The 19,788-nt window shown below is 38.2% G+C and overlaps 1 protein-coding gene across 7 annotated transcripts in view; it reads right to left on the reverse strand.

Annotated features, from left to right (window-relative positions):
* Positions 1-342: 342 nt before the first annotated feature.
* Positions 343-19,788, reverse strand: part of PLEKHA1 (pleckstrin homology domain containing A1) — a 30,773-nt gene continuing 11,327 nt past the window's right edge. For 4 of the 7 annotated variants that reach the window (XM_063405152.1, XM_063405154.1, XM_063405155.1 and 1 more), the window contains 11 exons: positions 17,671-17,831; positions 16,269-16,325; positions 15,483-15,528; positions 14,014-14,111; positions 11,518-11,649; positions 10,583-10,726; positions 9,591-9,659; positions 7,393-7,457; positions 6,561-6,624; positions 6,147-6,236; positions 343-2,883 (listed from right to left, as the gene is read on the reverse strand). In XM_063405152.1, coding sequence (XP_063261222.1) covers positions 2,554-2,883; positions 6,147-6,236; positions 6,561-6,624; positions 7,393-7,457; positions 9,591-9,659; positions 10,583-10,726; positions 11,518-11,649; positions 14,014-14,111; positions 15,483-15,528; positions 16,269-16,325; positions 17,671-17,811 — 1,236 coding nt within the window. In that variant the 5' untranslated portion in view covers positions 17,812-17,831 and the 3' untranslated portion in view covers positions 343-2,553. Of the gene's footprint in view, positions 2,884-4,961; positions 5,033-6,146; positions 6,237-6,560; positions 6,625-7,392; positions 7,458-9,590; positions 9,660-10,582; positions 10,727-11,517; positions 11,650-14,013; positions 14,112-15,482; positions 15,529-16,268; positions 16,326-17,670; positions 17,832-19,788 lie in introns of those variants that run through there. The other 3 variants (XM_063405157.1, XM_063405156.1, XM_063405158.1) reach the window with 3 other exon arrangements.

Below are 19,788 nucleotides of genomic sequence, written 5' to 3' on the forward strand. Positions count from 1 at the left end.
TGTGTCCAGTCTATATTTCAGGAAAGCATCTCTGAGAGAAAACCCTTCTGATCCATCAGGATAAAGCCAAAAAAATCCATCTAACATTTTCTTCCCCTGGGATGTTTTTTCATCAATATCCCTTGCATAACATGTAAAACTTCCACAGAAGAAACTGAGAACAGCACACGAAAATCAGCTCGGTCTGTTCAGTTCCATCCTTAGCCTACAGAACCTGATCAGATTTGAAAACTTAAGAGATGCTGTGGCTGGATAAAGGAGAATCTGATCTCTTACATGCTGAAAAAGAATATATTGCTCTGATTAAATACTTGTCATGGTACAAAGAAACTCAACCAGATGTTAAGTTACCCAAACTGATTTATTGACAATTTAAATGTGACATATTTACAGCACGGTTTCTAAAATAATTTAACAATTTTCATAGATTTATAAAAGTACTGATAAATAGGAGACCCTGACAGTGACCAACCACAAATATTTCCCTATGCTACTGAACTACAACAGTAGTTCATTTCTTTTTTTCATTTTTCTCTTTTTCCCTCTTTTGGTAAGTTCCATAATGGAGCTGCTTTACCTCCACCCGATGTGTAAAATTGCCAATACCAAAATATAATAAAATGACCATGCAGTGTGAAAGCTGTACCAGAGCAAGTGATTTCAGATGTTAGGCTACAGTAAAAATATTACAATGCAAAGTGTCTTCCACACAGAACGTACTTGTGAAAAAATAAGCTTTTGAAGAGCTAATGGTTTATTTTTATAGAAATGAAAACCTACAATACTAGTACAGACATTTACAGTAATTTCCAATTCTGTGCTAGTTTTCACATATACCTAAAGTCAAACAAAACCAGTAATTTACAGACACCACTGCCTTAAGACAGTGGTTAGTTAGCTTATGGATAAAAAAATAAATCAAAACCAAAAGAAGGTGCTGATATAATTTAAGGTTTTGAAATTAATTATAATCCATTCTTATATGACACCAATTTTTCTGTCCTGGGATCAACAAATTGCTGTGGTAAAGCCATCCATATCTCTCAAGCAGGAAGTCAGTTTGGAAGTTGGAGAGAAGATGGACTTGCCTGATATGTGTCTTAGGTTCCAGCAGACAAAGAAAGTCTCACAAAGCTGGACAATCAGGATCACAGTAAGCAGCAGCACGAGATATTTGTGGGGTTGGGATTAAAGCAAACGTTTTTATCCAAAAATGATGAAAAGTACACACCATCTAATCCAACACTTGAAATGTAAAGGTTCTCCTCGCTGGCATCACTGATGCCCCATAACACCATGTACACAAACAACAAATACTCACTTTTTAAGAACACATATTGCACAGCAGTGGGTGCAACACCACAACAGTGGTACCCCTGGCATAAATCTTGTTCCAAAGAGCTGTTTCAAACTATGCTACCCCAGAGCAACTCCAAGCCAACGCTCAAACCCAGTAAGATTGGTCTGTGTACATCACTAACCCCAAAGTGTTTCAACAATGTGAGAGAAAACACAGGCACTTCAGATTCTTAGTGCACCAAAAGTTATAGGCCACGATTGCAGGACTAGGAACAGTTCAGTACCAATAACAACACAACGAAAGGAGCGCTTCCACTGATCAATACAGAAACAAGAACTGTTCACAAAGCACTGGGAAGGAAATCATTCTCAAAACAGTAACCAAACAACATATTTAAACACTTAAGAAAACATAATTGCTGCAAAGCCTAATGTAACACAACATAAACCCTACTTAGTTAAAAAGATCTAAAGTGTCCAAATTCCAAAGTCCAAATTCTCTTCTCCCCCCCTCCAAAACACCACTACATGCAGTCCATGGAAATCCAAATGTGCAAAAAGTTATAACCCACCTTTAGGAGTGCATCAAAAATAGGCTGACTATTCAAAATATTATTTTAGTGGAAATTTTACAGCACCATAACTAGAATTCCAAGGGAGTTCAGAATTCTTGTTCTGATAACAAATCAGTTGACACTGTTGATCCTAAAGAACAGAAGAAACACTTTGTGCATTTCCTGGTATCTGAAAGTCACGGAGAGAAAAAATTCTCATATATGCCTAAAATCTTACTGTAGTTTAAGATGAAATTAAATAATCACATTTGTTGGCAATAAGTTCTCCAAAACAGAGCGTTAGTTGCAAATTTAGTAAACCTGCCAGATTAGGAATTAGAAGTTGCTGGTGCCTTGCTTACATGCAGCAGCACTTTTTTTTTTTCTTTAATGCATTTTGGGTCGTTTTTTCTTTTTTCCTAAACTGTGCAGTTTGGCCCCTCCCTAGTAAGTGATTTACTATCAGGCTTTGAGAAAATGCCTAAGGTCCATCTCTGACCCTCAGCTGAAAGGCAACACACAATCACATTATATATACCCATGTGTGCCCAGAACACACACACACATATATATAACAGCAGTGCTCCGGTTGGTTTGATTTTTGTTTTGTTCTCATTTCCTGGAATTTTCTTTGGTTCAAAGTCCGAGCAAGGAAATTAAAGGACCGAACAAATGGATCATTCTCCAAACGCTTCCACCCCTACACATCACTAACTGGAAGGCTTGCATCATCCAGATCCACAAGGCCAGGATCCTGTTCCTGAGTGCCATTTTTGCTGCGGGGTTCCCAGGGGCCCCGCTCAGTCACTTTGGAAGTTGATTCTCTTGGAGCGACAGCCTGGATCTTGTAGCTCCTTGGCTTGGCCTTGGTAAAAGACTCGTGAAATCCTCGCTTCTCCAAGGCAGGGGGTTTGTGGTGAGGGGCTGGGACCACAGGGCTGCCGTGAGGGGCTGTGGAATGTGAGCTGCCTGCGGCTGCGCCGGCAGCACGGACAGCATGGCCGGGTTCGGGAGAATGCTCGGGATGCTCCTGGAAAAAGAAGGGAATGTGTCAGACGGAGCCGCTGACTCACGCTGGGAAGATGCAGTATCAAGACCTCACGCTGACAAAAATGAATAAATGAACAAAAAATCGAGACAGAAAATACACGAAGCGAAGCATCAGCCACGGCAGCAGGAGGCAGGTGCTTTCTCGAGGCACTGCTTTACTGAGGGTGAGCTCACAGCAGCATGTGACAGCAACATCAGCTGCTGCACCTCATGAAACTGAGTTCTTAAATCAAGCACAGCAGCTCTGCAGACTTTCTAATACAGTCCAGCAAACTGAGGCTCCTCATTTTACTAAGATGTTAAATAACCTCTTGAAGATGCACATTTTAAAGACTATTGAAAGTCACATCTTTCCAAGAGAAAAATGTGTTCAGACCTATTCATATATCAAGCACTCATATCCTGTATCCTTAATAAAGCACATTTCACTGTACCCTCTTCTTGGGATGCCAAATCTCCCCAATTTCTCCCAAGGACCAAACAAAAATTTTAAGCTATCAAGACTATATAAAAATTTCCAAAGTTAATGACCTAGAAAAGAAACTAAGCTACTCCTTCCATTCAAATTATTGTTTTGTGTTTATTATCATTATTCTGCTGACCTTTACATAACCATAAATATTATCTTCCACCATTTACTCACTGACAGAAACAATTCCCCAGACTGCCCAGGAATGATTTAGCTGTCTGAAGCACAGGCATGGAATGCCATTTGGACGTCCTGGGATAGCCTGACCTCCTGAACAGGAACAAGCAGTTCCTTGGGTTCTGCACTGCATCCATCAGCTCTGGCAGGATGTCTCAGATCCCTGAGCAGAGCTGGTTTGAAAGGCTCTGACCCAAATGCTGTGTGACGTTGCAGTGAACTGTGTGTGCATTAGGAGCTGCAGCTGCTGCCAGTTCTGCCATCACCAGTGTTAGTCCAGGAACTAAAGGAATCTGCCAGCCCATGTGCACACACAAATCAAGGCAGCTCTCAAGCACGTTTGTTAGCAAAAAAATAAAACCCCAAACCCATCACAGATGTGTGTCCAAGATGCAAATAGACATCCTTAATTAAATACTTTTTTTTCCACAGCAGTTTTTCAAGTTTCTTTTAGAATGTTATGACATTCTCATGATGTATGAATTAATAAATTTAATCAAACTAGATTCTGCCAAGTACTACCATATTTCTTTTTATAAATGAGCTTAATGTTATTGGATGAACCTGTGCAACTTTTTTTTGGACTTGAGTTTGGTGTTCAATTTCACTAAAGTATTTCACATCATTTACATTGCCTTATTTCATACCCGACTTGATACTCCACTTAAGGAAAAAGTTTGCTTCAGGAGAACTTATGATTCACTGATTCACCTACTGCTCTTATTATTAATAATTTTACTTCACCAAATAGGATAAAAGGGGTATTAGGACAAGATCTCTGAATTTTTGCTAAGCTGCCCTGAAGGATACTCAGATTTTACTACCCACACTGGCTGTAATTTCACAGTTAAGAGATTGTACTGCTGCACTACTCCTAAGGTGCCCCGCTTTGAACAGTGTATTGATTATACATCATCATATAATGCTTCTATATTTAATCATTTCATGCAGAGACCTCAGAAGCCATGCAAATCAGGCTACTATAGACCCTTCCAAATCCTAGTTACAACGTGCATGTTCTGTGTGCACTCATCTGTATTAGTTTGTGGGCAGCTTCAAATTAATCTTGCTTTTGCGCAGTTTTAAACAAATGTAAAGTAAAATGGAAATATGAACTCTCATGCAAATTAGCTTTAGTACTTTCCTACTGAAGTGACATCACATCACTTATGTTTAATTATTTACTGTGCTTTGATGTATAAGCAGTGGTTTTAGCGTTTTTCATTTCCAATCATTTTAAAAGCAAGAAAAAACAGTGCAAACCTGCGAGTGAACGATATTATTGATGAGTTAGTTTTCAGTAATGGTAATGACAACAGGTAGCATTATTTTTTAGTTTGTTTTACAGTGCAAATTAGTGTCTAGCCCTAGCCCTCTGTTAAGAAGGCGAGTTTCCATGAGAGCCCACATACGTGCTGCATTCACCAGTTCTTGATGTATACCTCTGTATACAAGGATTCGACAGCCTTCTGGCCTGCCGCATCTGGAACACAGTGCAAAGCTAAGATTAGAGTCACCTGGACTTGGGAGAGAGGACAACACAGGGAACAAGAAGTGATGCACACAGTCATAGCTACATTGCTCTGTTAGCCCCACACACCAAAAAAAAAGCATATAGAGAGAACAGTTACCTGAGTGTTTTCATTGCCCCCACAAACAGAAAATTTGTAACAGGAAGTTTTATTTAAAAGCGTTAAGTAGCTACCAAAAATTGGGTACCAAAACTCAGCTTAGCCTGAGTTAGCAGAAATATGGTATCAACGCAAATTTGTAGTTAAAAGGCAGGTTCGAATTATTAGATTTCAGATTATGGGGGTAATGATATATTCAGTTTATTACCAAACATCCCAGAGACAGAAAATGAAAAACACAGCATGCAATACCTGAACTGTGAAGTACTCCTGGTGCTACATCTGGACACACTTGGAGACACTGTGACACCAGAGTAACTCCCACTACTTTCCACAAGTTAATGACCTTGTGCTAAACAACTAATAAGTTTAAATGCTAGTAGGTATGAAAATCTGGCATCCATATAGCTTCAGAAATATTAACACTTGTCACAGTGCCCCAGTACTGCAAGATGCTGTTCTCACTGCATTTCCAACAGCAAGAACTAATTCACGTGAGCATAGATCTCTTTGTTGAAATTTTCAACTGTATCTGCATATACAATAAACTATCAGCAATAGAGAATGACAACTTAGCAGTGAGAGTTGTTACAGAGAAATTAGGATATTGTCATTTGATTGCAAAACACAGCAATTAGCAGAAACACCTCACAGGAATTAGAAAGTTTTAATTTAACTCCCAAACTAGTAATAGTGACAGATCAGAGTGGATCTCTAGGATTCTCTAGGTTAGCACTGCATTATCTACGTGTTCAAGACAAACAACGCACAGAAAGTCACAGGTAGGACTAAAAAAAGTGCTCCATCAACACCACAAAGTACTCGATGCCAGTGTGGCTGGAAGTTCATGCAAAGAGGCCACGTTACTACAGGACAGGAGAGAGGAAAGGCAAAAGGAGAAAAGCAGGACTGAGTGGCACAAGTGAAGAGAGCTAAAGGATCTCCTCGGAGGGCAGGGTGACGTACGGAAGCCGCCGATCTGCCGGGTCCGCGCTGCGCCACGATGGCCCCGGAGATGGCCTTGATCCAGCTGTGCATGTCCTCGGGGCTGTCTGCCTGCAGCCACAACAGCCATGGTCAGCAGCACTCCCTGCCTGCCCACCCCTGCAGCAGCACAGCCACCTCACCCTGCTGCCCAGCGTCCTGCTGGAACCCAGGGCCACCCCACTTCTTAACCCAGACATTGCTTGAGGACTTACTCTGAATTTACTATCGAATGTATACAGCTATATCAAACAGTACATAAAATATCCTGAAGATCACATTCCCCCTGAAAATCATGGCATGGACAAAGCGAAGAAGTGCTGCTATTTCACTTCTAAAATATATCAAACTCTGGCAGTCTCTTGGGTTTGCCCAAAGTTTAAAAAAAGAAATTACCTGCACATAAAAGGTTCGAGAAGTTGTTACAATTTCAAAGAGATTGTCTCTCATCATTATATCACTGCAAATGAAATACAAAAATACTTCAAAAGCAAGTACAACTTTCCCACTGTATTTTAACAAGACTGTAGAACTGGCAGAGAAGCAGAGCATTTTCTGTCTGACTTTTGCATTTCTTTACCGATCTACTATTGGTTTTTACTAATTTTAGCCCTTAGACTCTTTACCAGTGGCACATGTGCTACTATGTATATTTTTAATAGAAACATTTAAAGTCATATAATATGAAGTCAAAGTATTTATCATAGTTTTTTAATTGGAACATTCTAAATCATATGTTAACTTCAACAATATTTATCATTCTAGTCAAATTCCTGTAAGTAGCCTGCTAAGGAAAAAGCAGTATCTTTAAAGTGCTACAAAAGCAATTATTCTTTAGTAAATTGCCATTTGGTAGGAGGGAAACAGCAGGGTGAAGAGTGTTCTCAGGCAGATTCATCTATCTAACATGAATTAGTGCCCTCTGAAGGTTTAGGATTAGGGAAGCAGAATAAAGACCCCTGAATTGCTGCCTCAGAGCAGACAGCACCCACACATCTCTGACTCTTGGTTCCATGATACTCCCTTGTTCTGCCCTTGTCCAAATTTGAAACACACATTAACACAGAACCCTCAAAAGCCATTTAATGCACAGAACAATGTTCTGTCCCATAAAGAAAGAACACCCCACATCAAGTGAAGTTATTGAATGGTTCTCCAAGGAGCAGCCTGGCCATGACCAAGCAGGGAATTCCATCCCATGTAATGACAGCAGTGCTTCCCTCCTCACCTCTGCTTGCATTCCTGAACTTTATGGACCTCCTTAAGTGGTATAACCCTGAGAGGTTCCTTTTCCTGAAAAAAGAAAGAGGTTTTAGTACAGTGTATCTAACAACCAGAACAGAAAGCCAGAGGCCAGAACAGCAGTCTTAAATAAATGAGACTTTCAAGGCAGTCACTTATGAAAATAGTGGTGTCAACCAAAAATCCATTTGCTTTTGTAAGTATTAAACCAACCACAGCACTTGCAATGAAGAGGAGGGCAAATCAAGAACTAAGAGCTCTCAAAATATTAATTCCATACTGTAAATGAAGACAACAACCCTGTCCTCTTCCCCTAACCAATGAGACAACTGATCCTGGCCTCAAGCAGCTCATTTCATTAAAATTTAGATTACAATAATTTGCTATGAAACACTACCATAGAAGATGCTTTGTTAATTGGACTGCAAGACATGGCTTTAAGTAAGATCAACTGTATCCTATACTTAATACAGTTAAAGGACAAAGAAATGAGTCCTTAACACCTGTGAAAGAGCAAGTACTCTCAAAGCATTCTGAAATTGTGTTACCATAACAAAAATAAGTGTTAAAGTTTCACACAACAGGAAAAAAAGCGAGAACATTCAAACAGAAACATTTTTACTTTTCCCATGACAACATAATGTCACACGTTCTATTATTTTCCGGTGGCTGTTGCAGTAAACCACAAACAAATAACAATTTATTCTACCTCCTACTGTGCTTTCTTTAAGCCAAGTTACAATGGATTGCTTCAGTTGGCTACAACTTCAGATAAAACAAAAGCTTTCAGCTCTGCAATGACTTCCCCTACTATTCCTATAGCAGATACTTAGGAGATTTATGCTTGGGAAGCAGCAAATGCCTCCCAAATGTCACCATCCTCCAAGAGCAGTTTTCATTTGATCATTTTGCTCGATAGCAGATCAAAGGTAGAAAGTTTAAAATCCAATGTTTTCAGTTATTGTGCTCCTCTTATCTCTTCTCTGTTCTTAGATTCAATCATCCAGTAAAATGCATTTTCTAAGTAATACATCAACGTGAACTGCAAGGTCACCTCTGGAGGACAGACACCTCTTGGGGGGAAAACTCCAGCTCAGAAATGATCATTTTCTGAGTCTCACATTGTCTGTATTCCACTGTGCTCCATGGACTGACACAGGCTCAAGGAACATGACAAGACATTAAAAGTGCAGGTATTTCTAGCATCCTTCTGTTACAATCTCCCACAGTACAATTCTTCACTGGGTTAGAACTTGTTTGTGAGCAACCTGAGCTCAGATTTGTTTTTTAAATAAAAATAGAGGGCTTCTTATAGGCAATGAGTCAGAATTGTTCTGCTGACAGCTTAACAAAGATAATGATGCAACATCAAACCCCTGCTACTGTTGCAGACGCCCTCATTAGAAATGAAATCAAAGTTAACTTCAAAAACAGCCTGAAATTTGGGTTCTTGACATTTTACATTTTACGTTTGGCCTGTAAACTCAATTCTCCTTAATTTATAATACTCTACAACTCAGGTTTCATTCCTTAGGTACAGATTTTCTTACATTTAGTCTGTTTTCCCAAAAAAGGAATCCCACACTTAACTGACCTCAGAAGCAGCCATTTAATTTTCAAATGAAGCCTGAAGGCACTTAACATCTGGTCAAAATCAGCCAAAAACTTAGAGTGACAAGGGAAGAAGAAAAGTCACGAAACTAAAAGGAACTCTGCAAATGTTGCTGTTGAACAGAAAATTAAGAGTTTTTTGTCCATCTTGGCTGCCCTGGTGAAACAAATGTATGGGAGAAGATGCCATCATCTGGATGATAAAGCACAATTCCAACATCAAATGAAGAATTGCAAGATTACAGTTTTGTCTTTCCACGGTGATCAGCTATTTCAACAACACAATTAATCATATGAGAGTGAAAAATGACAAAGCACTAGTACAAAAATCAGGGTGACTGTAAAGTAGATTTTACTACTGTTCTTCAGTGCCCTACAGGTAGGTTCCCAAACAGATTGAACAGTTGCCCCATTAATTTTTCTGTTCTTCCCACAATAATTTAAAGTGAAAAGTTATTACAGTACAGACTCAAGAGCTGCAGGAGCAGCAGAGCACATTTCTCAAACACAAGCATATTCCTTCAGATGTTCTTGCAACTATCACTGGAAAATAACACAGGACTGGAAACTCACCAGTTCAGACTTGAAATATCCTATTGTGTTTTCATCTAATTGAAAGTATCTTCTCTTCCAGTTCTTCATCTGTTAAGGGAAAAAATATTTACATATTTTATATATAAAATACTATATACTTACATGTCATGTATTATGAATATACTGAATTATATTTACCATTCTAGTTTTTATTTATAGTATATGATATTGTGTAATTCCTATTTATTCACAACTATGAATTTTGAATAATGTCTTCATTGCAGATTGTTACAATTACAAATTTTGCATCTTTAGTGTCCCCAAGATAATTAGGCATATGCATAAATTTGCATAATTAATAAATTTTTTTTAAAAACTGAAAAAATAAGAATTCTTTCAGCTATTATTTTCTAAGATTTATTGGAACTGTAGAAACACAGCAGCAGAACTATTCTGCAGGAAAAATTCAAAGACAATACATCACAGGTTTCTAGTTTATTTTTAACTAAAAAAGGGATGTCACAAAAAGAAGCTTCATATACAAGATAAAAAGAGTCTGAGGACTCAAAGATGTGTATCTTGCTAATCTGAACTATCTGTTCCTTCTCTAGCAAGGCATCACATGGACAGCTCCACTTGTGTTAATCAGACTGATAAGCTGCACAATTCCTCCTCTGAACTGAAAAAAATCAGCTTTTTCTAAACATTTTACTGATCTAAAAAGCAGGCACTGAACTTCTGGCCCAATTTAGATGTTTTCAATAAGCAAAATAAGGATCTCTGCAGAATGTAGAACAGGAGAATTCCCAGCTGCATGCACTAACCACTGCATGGAAGTCTGTGCACACACTTTGCCTCTCTAAAATATCTTCAACAACACTAAACAACAACAACACTAAAGAAAGTAATAAGAAGTAACAGATAAAAAATCAAGTGCCACTGGAGGATAAATTTTATCTTTCGTTAATCCTTATTACTCTCAGTGGCAATAAAATCACTGTCAACAGTCTTTTGTTTTTAATAATACTTACCACTGCTCCTTGTTTGACACAGTAACCAGCTTTGATAATGGCATTATCTGGGGGATGCTTAGCAGCAAAATAAGGAAGGTGAGTTTGTGACCGCTTCAAATAATTCCTGTCAGCCCCTTCACTGCCCTCACTGGCTTCTTCTTTCTAAAAAAAAAAAGGCAGAAAAGTTAGATTACTCTCAGGGATTTTTTTTAAAGGTGAAGGAATAACTATAGTAGTTACAATAGGAAATAACTTTATCATCTCATGCTCACAAATCCCACTTCCAATTTGAAAGAACAAAGTATTTTAACTGTTCTCCAGAGACAACTGAGACTCCCCAAGGGCTGAGTCCTTATAAACTGCTCTTAGAAACAAAACTAAGAAAGTGCTGAGTACTTTCAAATAATATTGACAAACACTCAGTAAAAAAAATGGTGCAGATTTAAACTCATGCATGTATTTACTGGCACATTTGTAACATGTGCAAAAGACTAGAGGTGGCTACAGCAAACTAAATTATGGCTACAAGACATCAGAATTCCCCAACTTTTTTATTTCATTTTGGGAGCATACATGTCATTTACATGATATTCATCTAATCTGTAACTATTTTCAGCTCAGGAAACTTTCAGCAACAGACTCAGTTCTATCTTTAGCAGTGCACAGAATCTAATTCCATAAGCCTGTCCAGCCTCTCAAACTTTTTCCCCACTTTTCCTTACAACATTTTCCCCCTTTTTTCTGTTAAACGGGCAGAACTTCATCACTGTTAACACCAACAATTAATTTCACACACACAAAAATATTATTATTATACTAACAGATATGTGTGAGCAAAAAAAATTCTGTACTTAAGCAATTCTTCAAAATTTTGTATTAAGGGAATAAAATCCTCAGAACCCTCCCTCAGAATGAATAAAAGGTGCATATAAAACTTTTTTGGAGGGTGTTACCTGGGTGGGTGTAATGATGGGAACACCACCAACAATTTCTGTCCTGTAAGAGACTTGCTTCTTTCCACCTGGGCTTTCAGCTTGACGATTTGCATGATCCATTTGGCAGAGAGGATCAGACTGCTTTGGTACCTGCAGTTGGAATGTGAGAATTGACATCAGCTTCATGAAAAAAGAGGTCTAAGCATTCCTCAAGAATTCTGAGGCATTTTCAGCAGGATTTAACAAATGGTCACTAGTTGTAAAAGGCTAAAAATGGCTTACACAAAAAAATTTGTTGTAATGACTATGCCTCAGTGCTCAAGAGCAAAATGGTGCCAATAAAGACATTTCAGTGGATGAAATCAGTTGCAAACTTTGCCATAAAGTGCTTCACTTAATCTTCAAGAAGCACTGCTAAATTGTAGAACTGTTTCTTTATTTTTCAGCTGCTTTCAGCTTTAGTAAGAAAGTGGAGACGCCCCAGGGCCTGCAGAGCCAGCACAGCAGGGCCATAAACACTGGGACTTTGGTCACACCGGGTGTCTGACCCGTGTGGCATTTGTCCTCACATGTACTTGGCATGAAGGCTTTGTTACTGCCCCCATTAATCATACATGTATTGCTAAATTCTGTCCAAAATGGCCCTGCCTATCTAACTATCAGTAACTATTAGATAATTCTCTCAAATGTGGAACTAAAGCCATCAAAACTCCACAGGAATTTGATTTCCCTATGAGTGTTTTGATCTAAAATGTTTACTCAGTTTTCTGAGTAAACTTCTTTAACCCAAAAAATGCACTGACTACAAATCTTTTCATTTCTCATCTCCTTCACCTCTAATATTAATATAGCAAATGTGAAGTGACTCCAACAAGAAGAGATCAAGTCTCACACCCAAACACCCCACCCAGCAACCTCCTGAGTATTTACAGAAGACATCCAAACTCCTCCACAAAGAAGGACACACAAATTGTCTGTCCAAGACTGTGACATTCAAAATTTGGAATTGAACTGATCTAGACAAGAAACCAAAGCTACTTTAGAGTTTGTGATTCAGGTTCCTGTGCCTAGGACTGGTCATTGTACAAAATGCAGCCTGCAGAGAAGTACAGACAGTGCTGAGAGCAGATGTCAGCCTAGGACAGTGTCCTGCTCATCACCTCTTTCTCAGTGGCTCCATCCCCAGCACTGAAGGATAAGACACTCATGAGCCTCAGCTTTTCAAGAGCTGGGCTTGTAGCTACAGCTTTTGGGCAAGTGCTTCAGCTGCCACAAACTGCCCCAAAAATGCTGCAGCCCAAGCCCACAAGCAGCTCCTCACACGAAGGCATTTTCAAACAGCACTCAGAAATGGGTACACAGGGTGCTGGGCTGCAGGGGTTCACAGCCATCCTGACATTATCAGCACTCAGGAGGACTAAAACACGCAATGAATCTTGGAGGATTACGAACTGCAGCAAGTAATGCTCATATTAAAATTAATGATTGAGTGATCTTAGTTATTTGATTCAGTAATTGGCCGTACTTAATACCGTACTCGAGCTGTGAACAGATGAATGGTTCAAAGGCTTGTTCCTTCAAAGACAAAATACTAATGATTTCAGCAGCCATTTAAAATGCAAAATAAACAGATGATAAACAGCATTCACTCTAAATTGATGCAATTAATTATTTATTTATTCACTTAATTTCTACAACTGGAAACAGCTCAGGCCTGGTTGTGGTGCATCCTTCTTATGAAAAACCCAAGTGAGAAGGTTTTGTACTTCTGGTTTTTTAAGTCTACTAAGTGGCATTTTTATAACTCCAAAGAACAGTCTATATTAAAACAGTGCAAATAATTCATATAAATATCCTTAGATAACCCAAAAATGAGAAAGCCACTGACAACAAAACACAAATGTGTGCACCCATGCTCAGAACCCCCTCTTTGTCAGGGTGTGCTCTCAGAAATGTTCACTGTCATCACTTCCCCAAAACTGGAGAAAACAAAACCATAACTTCTGCCTCCTGAAAAGCCTGAGATAACACGTGGGGGTTTCTGTCATGAGATAACAGCTTGTCCTGGTATAACCCAGAAAAGCAATTTAACATTTAGCACAAGAACCATCAATGTTTCTTTGTATGGATGTTACACAAAATTGATAGAGAGCATTTGGAGTTATTGATCAACATTTTAGTGATACTTTACAAAATACCAACTTTTGACAGCAGATAGAAGTATGGGTATATTTTCATTGCCTGCTATCTCTTCTGGATATTTCAAATAATATTAAGTATCCAGAGTTAATTTTAAATTATTAGAAAAAAACCTATGCTGTAATTAAAAGGATTATCTTTTGCCCAATTTCCAAAAAGTAAGTTAAATTTAGGGGGAGTTCTGCACAGTTTCTCCAAGTACTGGAAAATCAAGCCAAGACTTGTTTTTGGTGATAGAATCTGGAGGCAAAGGTTACATTTAAGCACCCCGAGACAGTCACCATTTGAAAGCACTGCTAAATATCAACCACTTACTGTGATTTTGGTAGCTTTGTTCAGAACATTTACCCATTCAACCAGGTCCTGCTGATCATTGGCTTGTAGAAAGTATTTTCTCATCCCTGCATTCATAACTGTTAAAAGCCATTATGGAAAGTTAATAACACTGAAATTTAAGAGCAAACTCAATATTACTATTAAAAGATTTGATTTCAGGTTAAAATTCCATTGAAAGTATTTAAGTGTTCTGCCATGTTTCATTTTAGAAAGTCATGTTAAGACACAAATCTACTTGATTGCTTTATTCTAAAAAAAAATATTAATTTAAGCTCTCCGCTTAAATGGCATCATACAAACTTTGAAAAATTATTTTTCTGACAAAGAAATGAAGTCTTAAATTTTATCAAAATATTCTGCAGTTCCATTTCCTCTTTCTCAATTTCCCCAAGCTACAAGTTTTATACCTGGGGACTTCTACAATTTCTCCTTTTAATCCTCTGCCCAGAATCTGTTATCCTTTGTGACATTATAAATCAGTATTACCAAGTATATGATGTACAGGACCAAACAACTTTAGGACAGCTACAACACTAATTTTATTTTACTTTAGTGACTTGGCAGAGAAACATATTTTAATGAGTTCATATCTCCACCTCACAACACCTGGCATCCTTTATCCAAAAAGGACAAACTCATTTCAGTGTAACAATGAAGAAAAAAAAGGCTGATTTTTGAAATAGGTTTTAAGGTGAACAGTGATTAAAATCATCTGAATATAAAGACAATAAATTTATATTTTTTCTCTACAAAGTAGGAAAATCTTTTTAATAAATTAGAGATATTTAAGCCAATGTCTTGGATCATTCAGGGGTTTTAGGGCTGGCCCACTGACAGGAGAAACTTTACAAGAGCTGAGAACAAAATCTTCCACAGATGAGCAGAGGAATCTGTAGATGGCACTGAACTGACACACCAGGTACTTGCCTACAGCCAGGAGCAGTTTTAATATTATCTAAAGCTTCAGTAATTTTAAACAAATTTAAACTTAGAAGGCACCCCAAGTTTTTTTGGTTGGTTGGTTTTTTTGTGCAGCAACATAAGCTGAAATTTGACTTAAAAGCATTGGCTGACAGTATTTTTAGATTAATTAAGCCAACCCTTTTACCAGTAAAACAGATTCCAACAGTTAAATTTCTTGTCTTCCCAGCTGACAGGCAGGCCACGTTTCTGAAAACAACTTTCATCGCTTATTAATGCCTCAAAAAATTTCAGACATCTGTAAAAACAGCTCTCACCTACTCCTCATTAGCTGCAATGTGAAAAAACACAAAAACACCTTATGAGGAAGCCAACATTTCCATCATACTAAAGAAGAAAGTGAATACAAGCTATTTTTTTAAACACTACCAGCTGTAGCTGGTACCAGAACTGCAGAACTCTTCTATTTTCTTTGTTCCACATTTCTGAAGAAGGCACTTGATGCACACAGCACGTGCCAAACTTACCAAAGCAGAACTCTGCCTTTGGCCTCAGCTTAGTTGCATCGCTAACCTAGAAGGGAAATTGAGATTATAAATGTCACAAAATACACACCAGATATCACAAGTTTTATTCTCTTTCAAGTGGGTAAATTCAAAGATTAGCAGCAGAGCAAGCTGGTTAGGCACAACGATAAAGAGAATTAAAAACAAACAAAAATGAAAGACAAACAAGGATGTTGGGAAGATGCAGTACTGACAACAAAAAATGCAAAGGAAAAATGAGAAATGGGCAGAAAGAAAAGGTCAAGTATTTTTCTCCATTTATTTGTAAATGCAGTATCTGCTACAAATTTAACCACAGAAACTTTCTTAGTTCACAGTTCCCTTTCAGACATATTTAGAGCTAACTGTATACACAGTGTAAAGAACTAAACATTTTTTAGAACTTTTGCTGTCTTGTCTATTAAAAGTCATTTCTTGCAAGGTATAACACTCAAAGACATCTTCCCCTGCAAAAACGGCCTGTCTTTTCCCCAAGACTAATGGGAATTCAAATACTCATAAAGAATTGAAGTGTTAATTTTATGAGCATAAAGAGCTGCTGTTTGAAAACACTAAACAAACTTAGACAAGACAGTAATTAATCTGTTCTTATTTTAACCTGAACCTATTGAAGTGTTTTAACACTTCTCTAATTCAGGAGTACCACAGAAGCAAAAGAGTAAGTTTCATTTAAATTTGTCTGAAGTTGAGGCCCTTGGTAGTTACCACTGAGAATTTAATGAGTGTCTCACATATTAATTATCTTACCTTTGAAATATAGGTAAGTTTAATGACCCCAACAGGTGGAGATCCAGAGGGAAGATTCTGAAATAAATCACATAAGTTACAAAGTGAAACTCGTTTATTCTCATGCCACAGTCAGTGTTTATGCATAAAAAAGCAATTAATTCCACAAACAAAAAAAAACCCTACATATTTTTATAGACAATGCACAATGTATGCTTGAAATAGGATCTAAACTACTTGTTTATTATACACACATCTGTTAACTAAAAACAGAAAGACTGCTAGAAACAATACAAATAGTAATTGTTTCAGAGGTTTATGTATTTTACTAGAGGAAAAAGGATTCTTGTGGGTCTGCATCCAGGAAATCCGGAAAGAATACTTTTTCCTTAACAGATGTTGAAGTCTCATGTACTTTGACCAGGGCAGGCGGAAGGGACAAGAAGTGACATTCATCTATTATGTCAGATACTTCAAAGGCCATCTCACATATTTTCCAATCACTTCAGGGATTAGAAAGGCCTTCACATAGTTATAAAAACCCTGCAGTTCTTCAAAATACAGCAGTGGAAGAAAAGAAGTCTCAATTTGCCTCTTGCAAGAAACCCTTTCATTTGCACACGTAAAATAAAAGATCTGACCTCGGCCTGGGTGTGCACTGCAAATATCATTAAGCCTTAAAACTTCTGAGGAATTGCAATTCCTACAGCACTTCATTTTGTCCACATGCCCTGAATTTCTTCTTTCCACTCATCTAGATCAAATGTTTGAAGTCTGTCTTACTTGCAGAAATTCTTTTTCTCCTCAGTGAGAACTGCTAAACGCTTCAGTCACAAGTCACATCCATGGAGCTGCACTTCATTTACATTTTGTTTATGCTGGTTCCTTTGAACAGCAGCCTCATGCTTGTTAACTCTGCTGCTCCTGGCAGAAGGGGACAGGGATATTCTTCTGGATCCTACGCTCTCACTGTCTCTGTGCCCAAACCTTGAGCAATTATCTGTTCTTCCCTCTGCTAGGAAACACAGGGATGCAGGTACACTGTGAAAGTCGCTCTTCTCTAAAGGCTGCTCTCCATCACAATGGACACGAGGTCCTCACTCATACACCATCCCTGCTGGACTGCAATTGCAGGTTTCATTAAAAACTGATTTTCAATAGCTGATTCTGTTGAGGGAAAGGAATATGTAATGCAAGGAAAACCACACACTGCCACGTAAGGTTAAAGGTGAATTAAACACCAGGATGTATGATTTGGTTCATCTGGTTACATTAAACTGATTTACAATTATTTCACTTACATCAATCATTTATTTCCCTCATCTTCCAGGTCCATAACACCAAACCCCACTTTTGTTTTGAGAATTGGTTAGAAAATCCAAAACTGAGCTAGAGCAGGACGCTCGTGGCAGGAGCAGCTCACCTGTGGGTTATCCATGTACCACACCAGGCTGTCCTCTCGTGTGTCCAGGATGAAGTACCGCCGCAGGAACTTCCCACTATTCTCATTTTCCTCAATGTCTAGGAAACCACAGATGCGATTCTGGCGATCCACATAAGGCATTTCTGACCCTGGACATCACACTGCACAACGAAAGGCACAGCAGGTAAGCCAAGTTCCTTGTTGCTGGTTGTAAGACTGCTCTGTGCCTACCCAGCACATTTTGAGCAGTTTCAATGGGCAGATTCAAGAAGTTTCCACGGAAGGGTAAGTGAAGCGTGGCTGCTCCCCACACCACCACCACGGAATTTTTACACAGGATTTTAATAGTCCTTTGCAGCACATATTTAGCAGATCTAACAGCCTAAGAGTAAAATTACAAGTGGTAAGCAGCAGATGAGCATTAAGACTGACTTTTACAAGATGACTGAAAAATAAAGGTTTTCCCTCACAACATGCACAAAATTGAGATGGTGGTGGGGCTACACTTCCTCCTCTGACACTGCCTCTCGTGGCCAAGAAAGAATCTTTGCCAGGAGCTCAACTGCCCAATGGGATTTTTCATATCTTGCTCAGGCAAATGCAATAAAAAAGCTTTTAGAAACATTGTTCACATTTTTTTTTCCTCTGACAAAAAGCACTTCATGCCTGTGTCTAAGACATACTTTCATTCTTATAAATTAAATAGGAAAGATGAAGCTGTATGTGCACCAACAGAGCTGTGAACACCCTCTGCTCATGGTTCTGAGTGCACCAGGCTTTTATTTTGGCTTTTGTTCTGGGTTTGGGGGCGGATTTGGGGTCTCTTTTTTGCTTTTTTAGCTCGTTTTGCATTAAAATTCTGAATTAAAAGCTGCATTGTGCCCACCTATTACCATTTTACCATTCACCTTTTATAGCTCTGCCTTACTGCAGCCTTCTGCATCAAGGGTTCTGCTTCCTTTTAGTTTATGGGAAAGTCATTTTACTTTAAGAGCCAGCCTTGTAAGACCAAAGATTAATTTGCATACTCATCTAAAAATGATAAAAATCAGGTTGATGCCAATCTTTCCCAGAGCAGGAAAGAAATGATTCAGTCGTCACATTTTGTTACAAAATTCAGAAATAGTACAGATCTAAAAATACTAATGTAAGACATAGAAGGGTTGAAACACTTCACATTTTTCATAGTTTTCCAACTTTTCCAGCTTTAACTGTGTAATATGGAAGTTTCATTTTAGTATTTCTTTAAATTCTTGACCTTTAATACTTTTGTAAGGTTACTTGATTTAAATACATTTACATACACATAAAATGAGACAGACACCTGATAATTATTTGTAGTTGTCCATTGATATACCACACCAAAACATGAGACAGTTTTTCAAGTGTTGATGTGGGGAGACAATCACTGTTTATTTTAGGGACTTAGATATCCACATTTTTGGGGGAGGGGATCAACATACAAACATGTAAATGTGCAATTGTATTTACAGATGTCATTTTATATGACTAATTAAAACACAGGCAAATTTTTGACTCAATCACTTCAAGAAAGTTTTTAAAGAGTCTATCACCAGCAACAGTGGTTTAAATATGCAAAAGTTTATTTTCAATAAAGCAAGAAAATTTACTAAGGTTATCTAAATTTTCTTGGTGTGTTCCTCACAATTTAAATATTGCAGATCTAAGCCTGTAACCAAGTTATTGTTATAAGCACCACAAAAATAAACACTTGAGCACTCAGGACAATATCATTATTTTAACAAACATTCACCAGTAACTCCATTGAGGCTCTTGGGATCACTTCACACTGAAACAAAACCTCCCTATAAACACATCTGAGGGCAAGCTCAAGGGTAGCTGTTCTCTAAATTACACCTCTAATACGGCAGAACTTGGCATCACACCTTGTTTGCATTTAAATGAATATAAAAATTGCCATTTACCAGTATCACCCTGATTTGTGCCAGGTGATCCCTGAACAAAATCATCCAGCATTTCCAGGACACCCTTTAGGCTTTATACCAACAGTTTATGAAGCCCAGAAAAGCCCTGTGCCTAAAAAAAAGCAAATATTGGTGGCTGGTTTCCTGTCTGAGCAGACTTAAAGCTGTGTTC

Source organism: Prinia subflava, chromosome 9 (assembly GCF_021018805.1).
Source record: "Prinia subflava isolate CZ2003 ecotype Zambia chromosome 9, Cam_Psub_1.2, whole genome shotgun sequence".
Classification (NCBI taxonomy): Eukaryota; Metazoa; Chordata; class Aves; order Passeriformes; family Cisticolidae; genus Prinia; species Prinia subflava.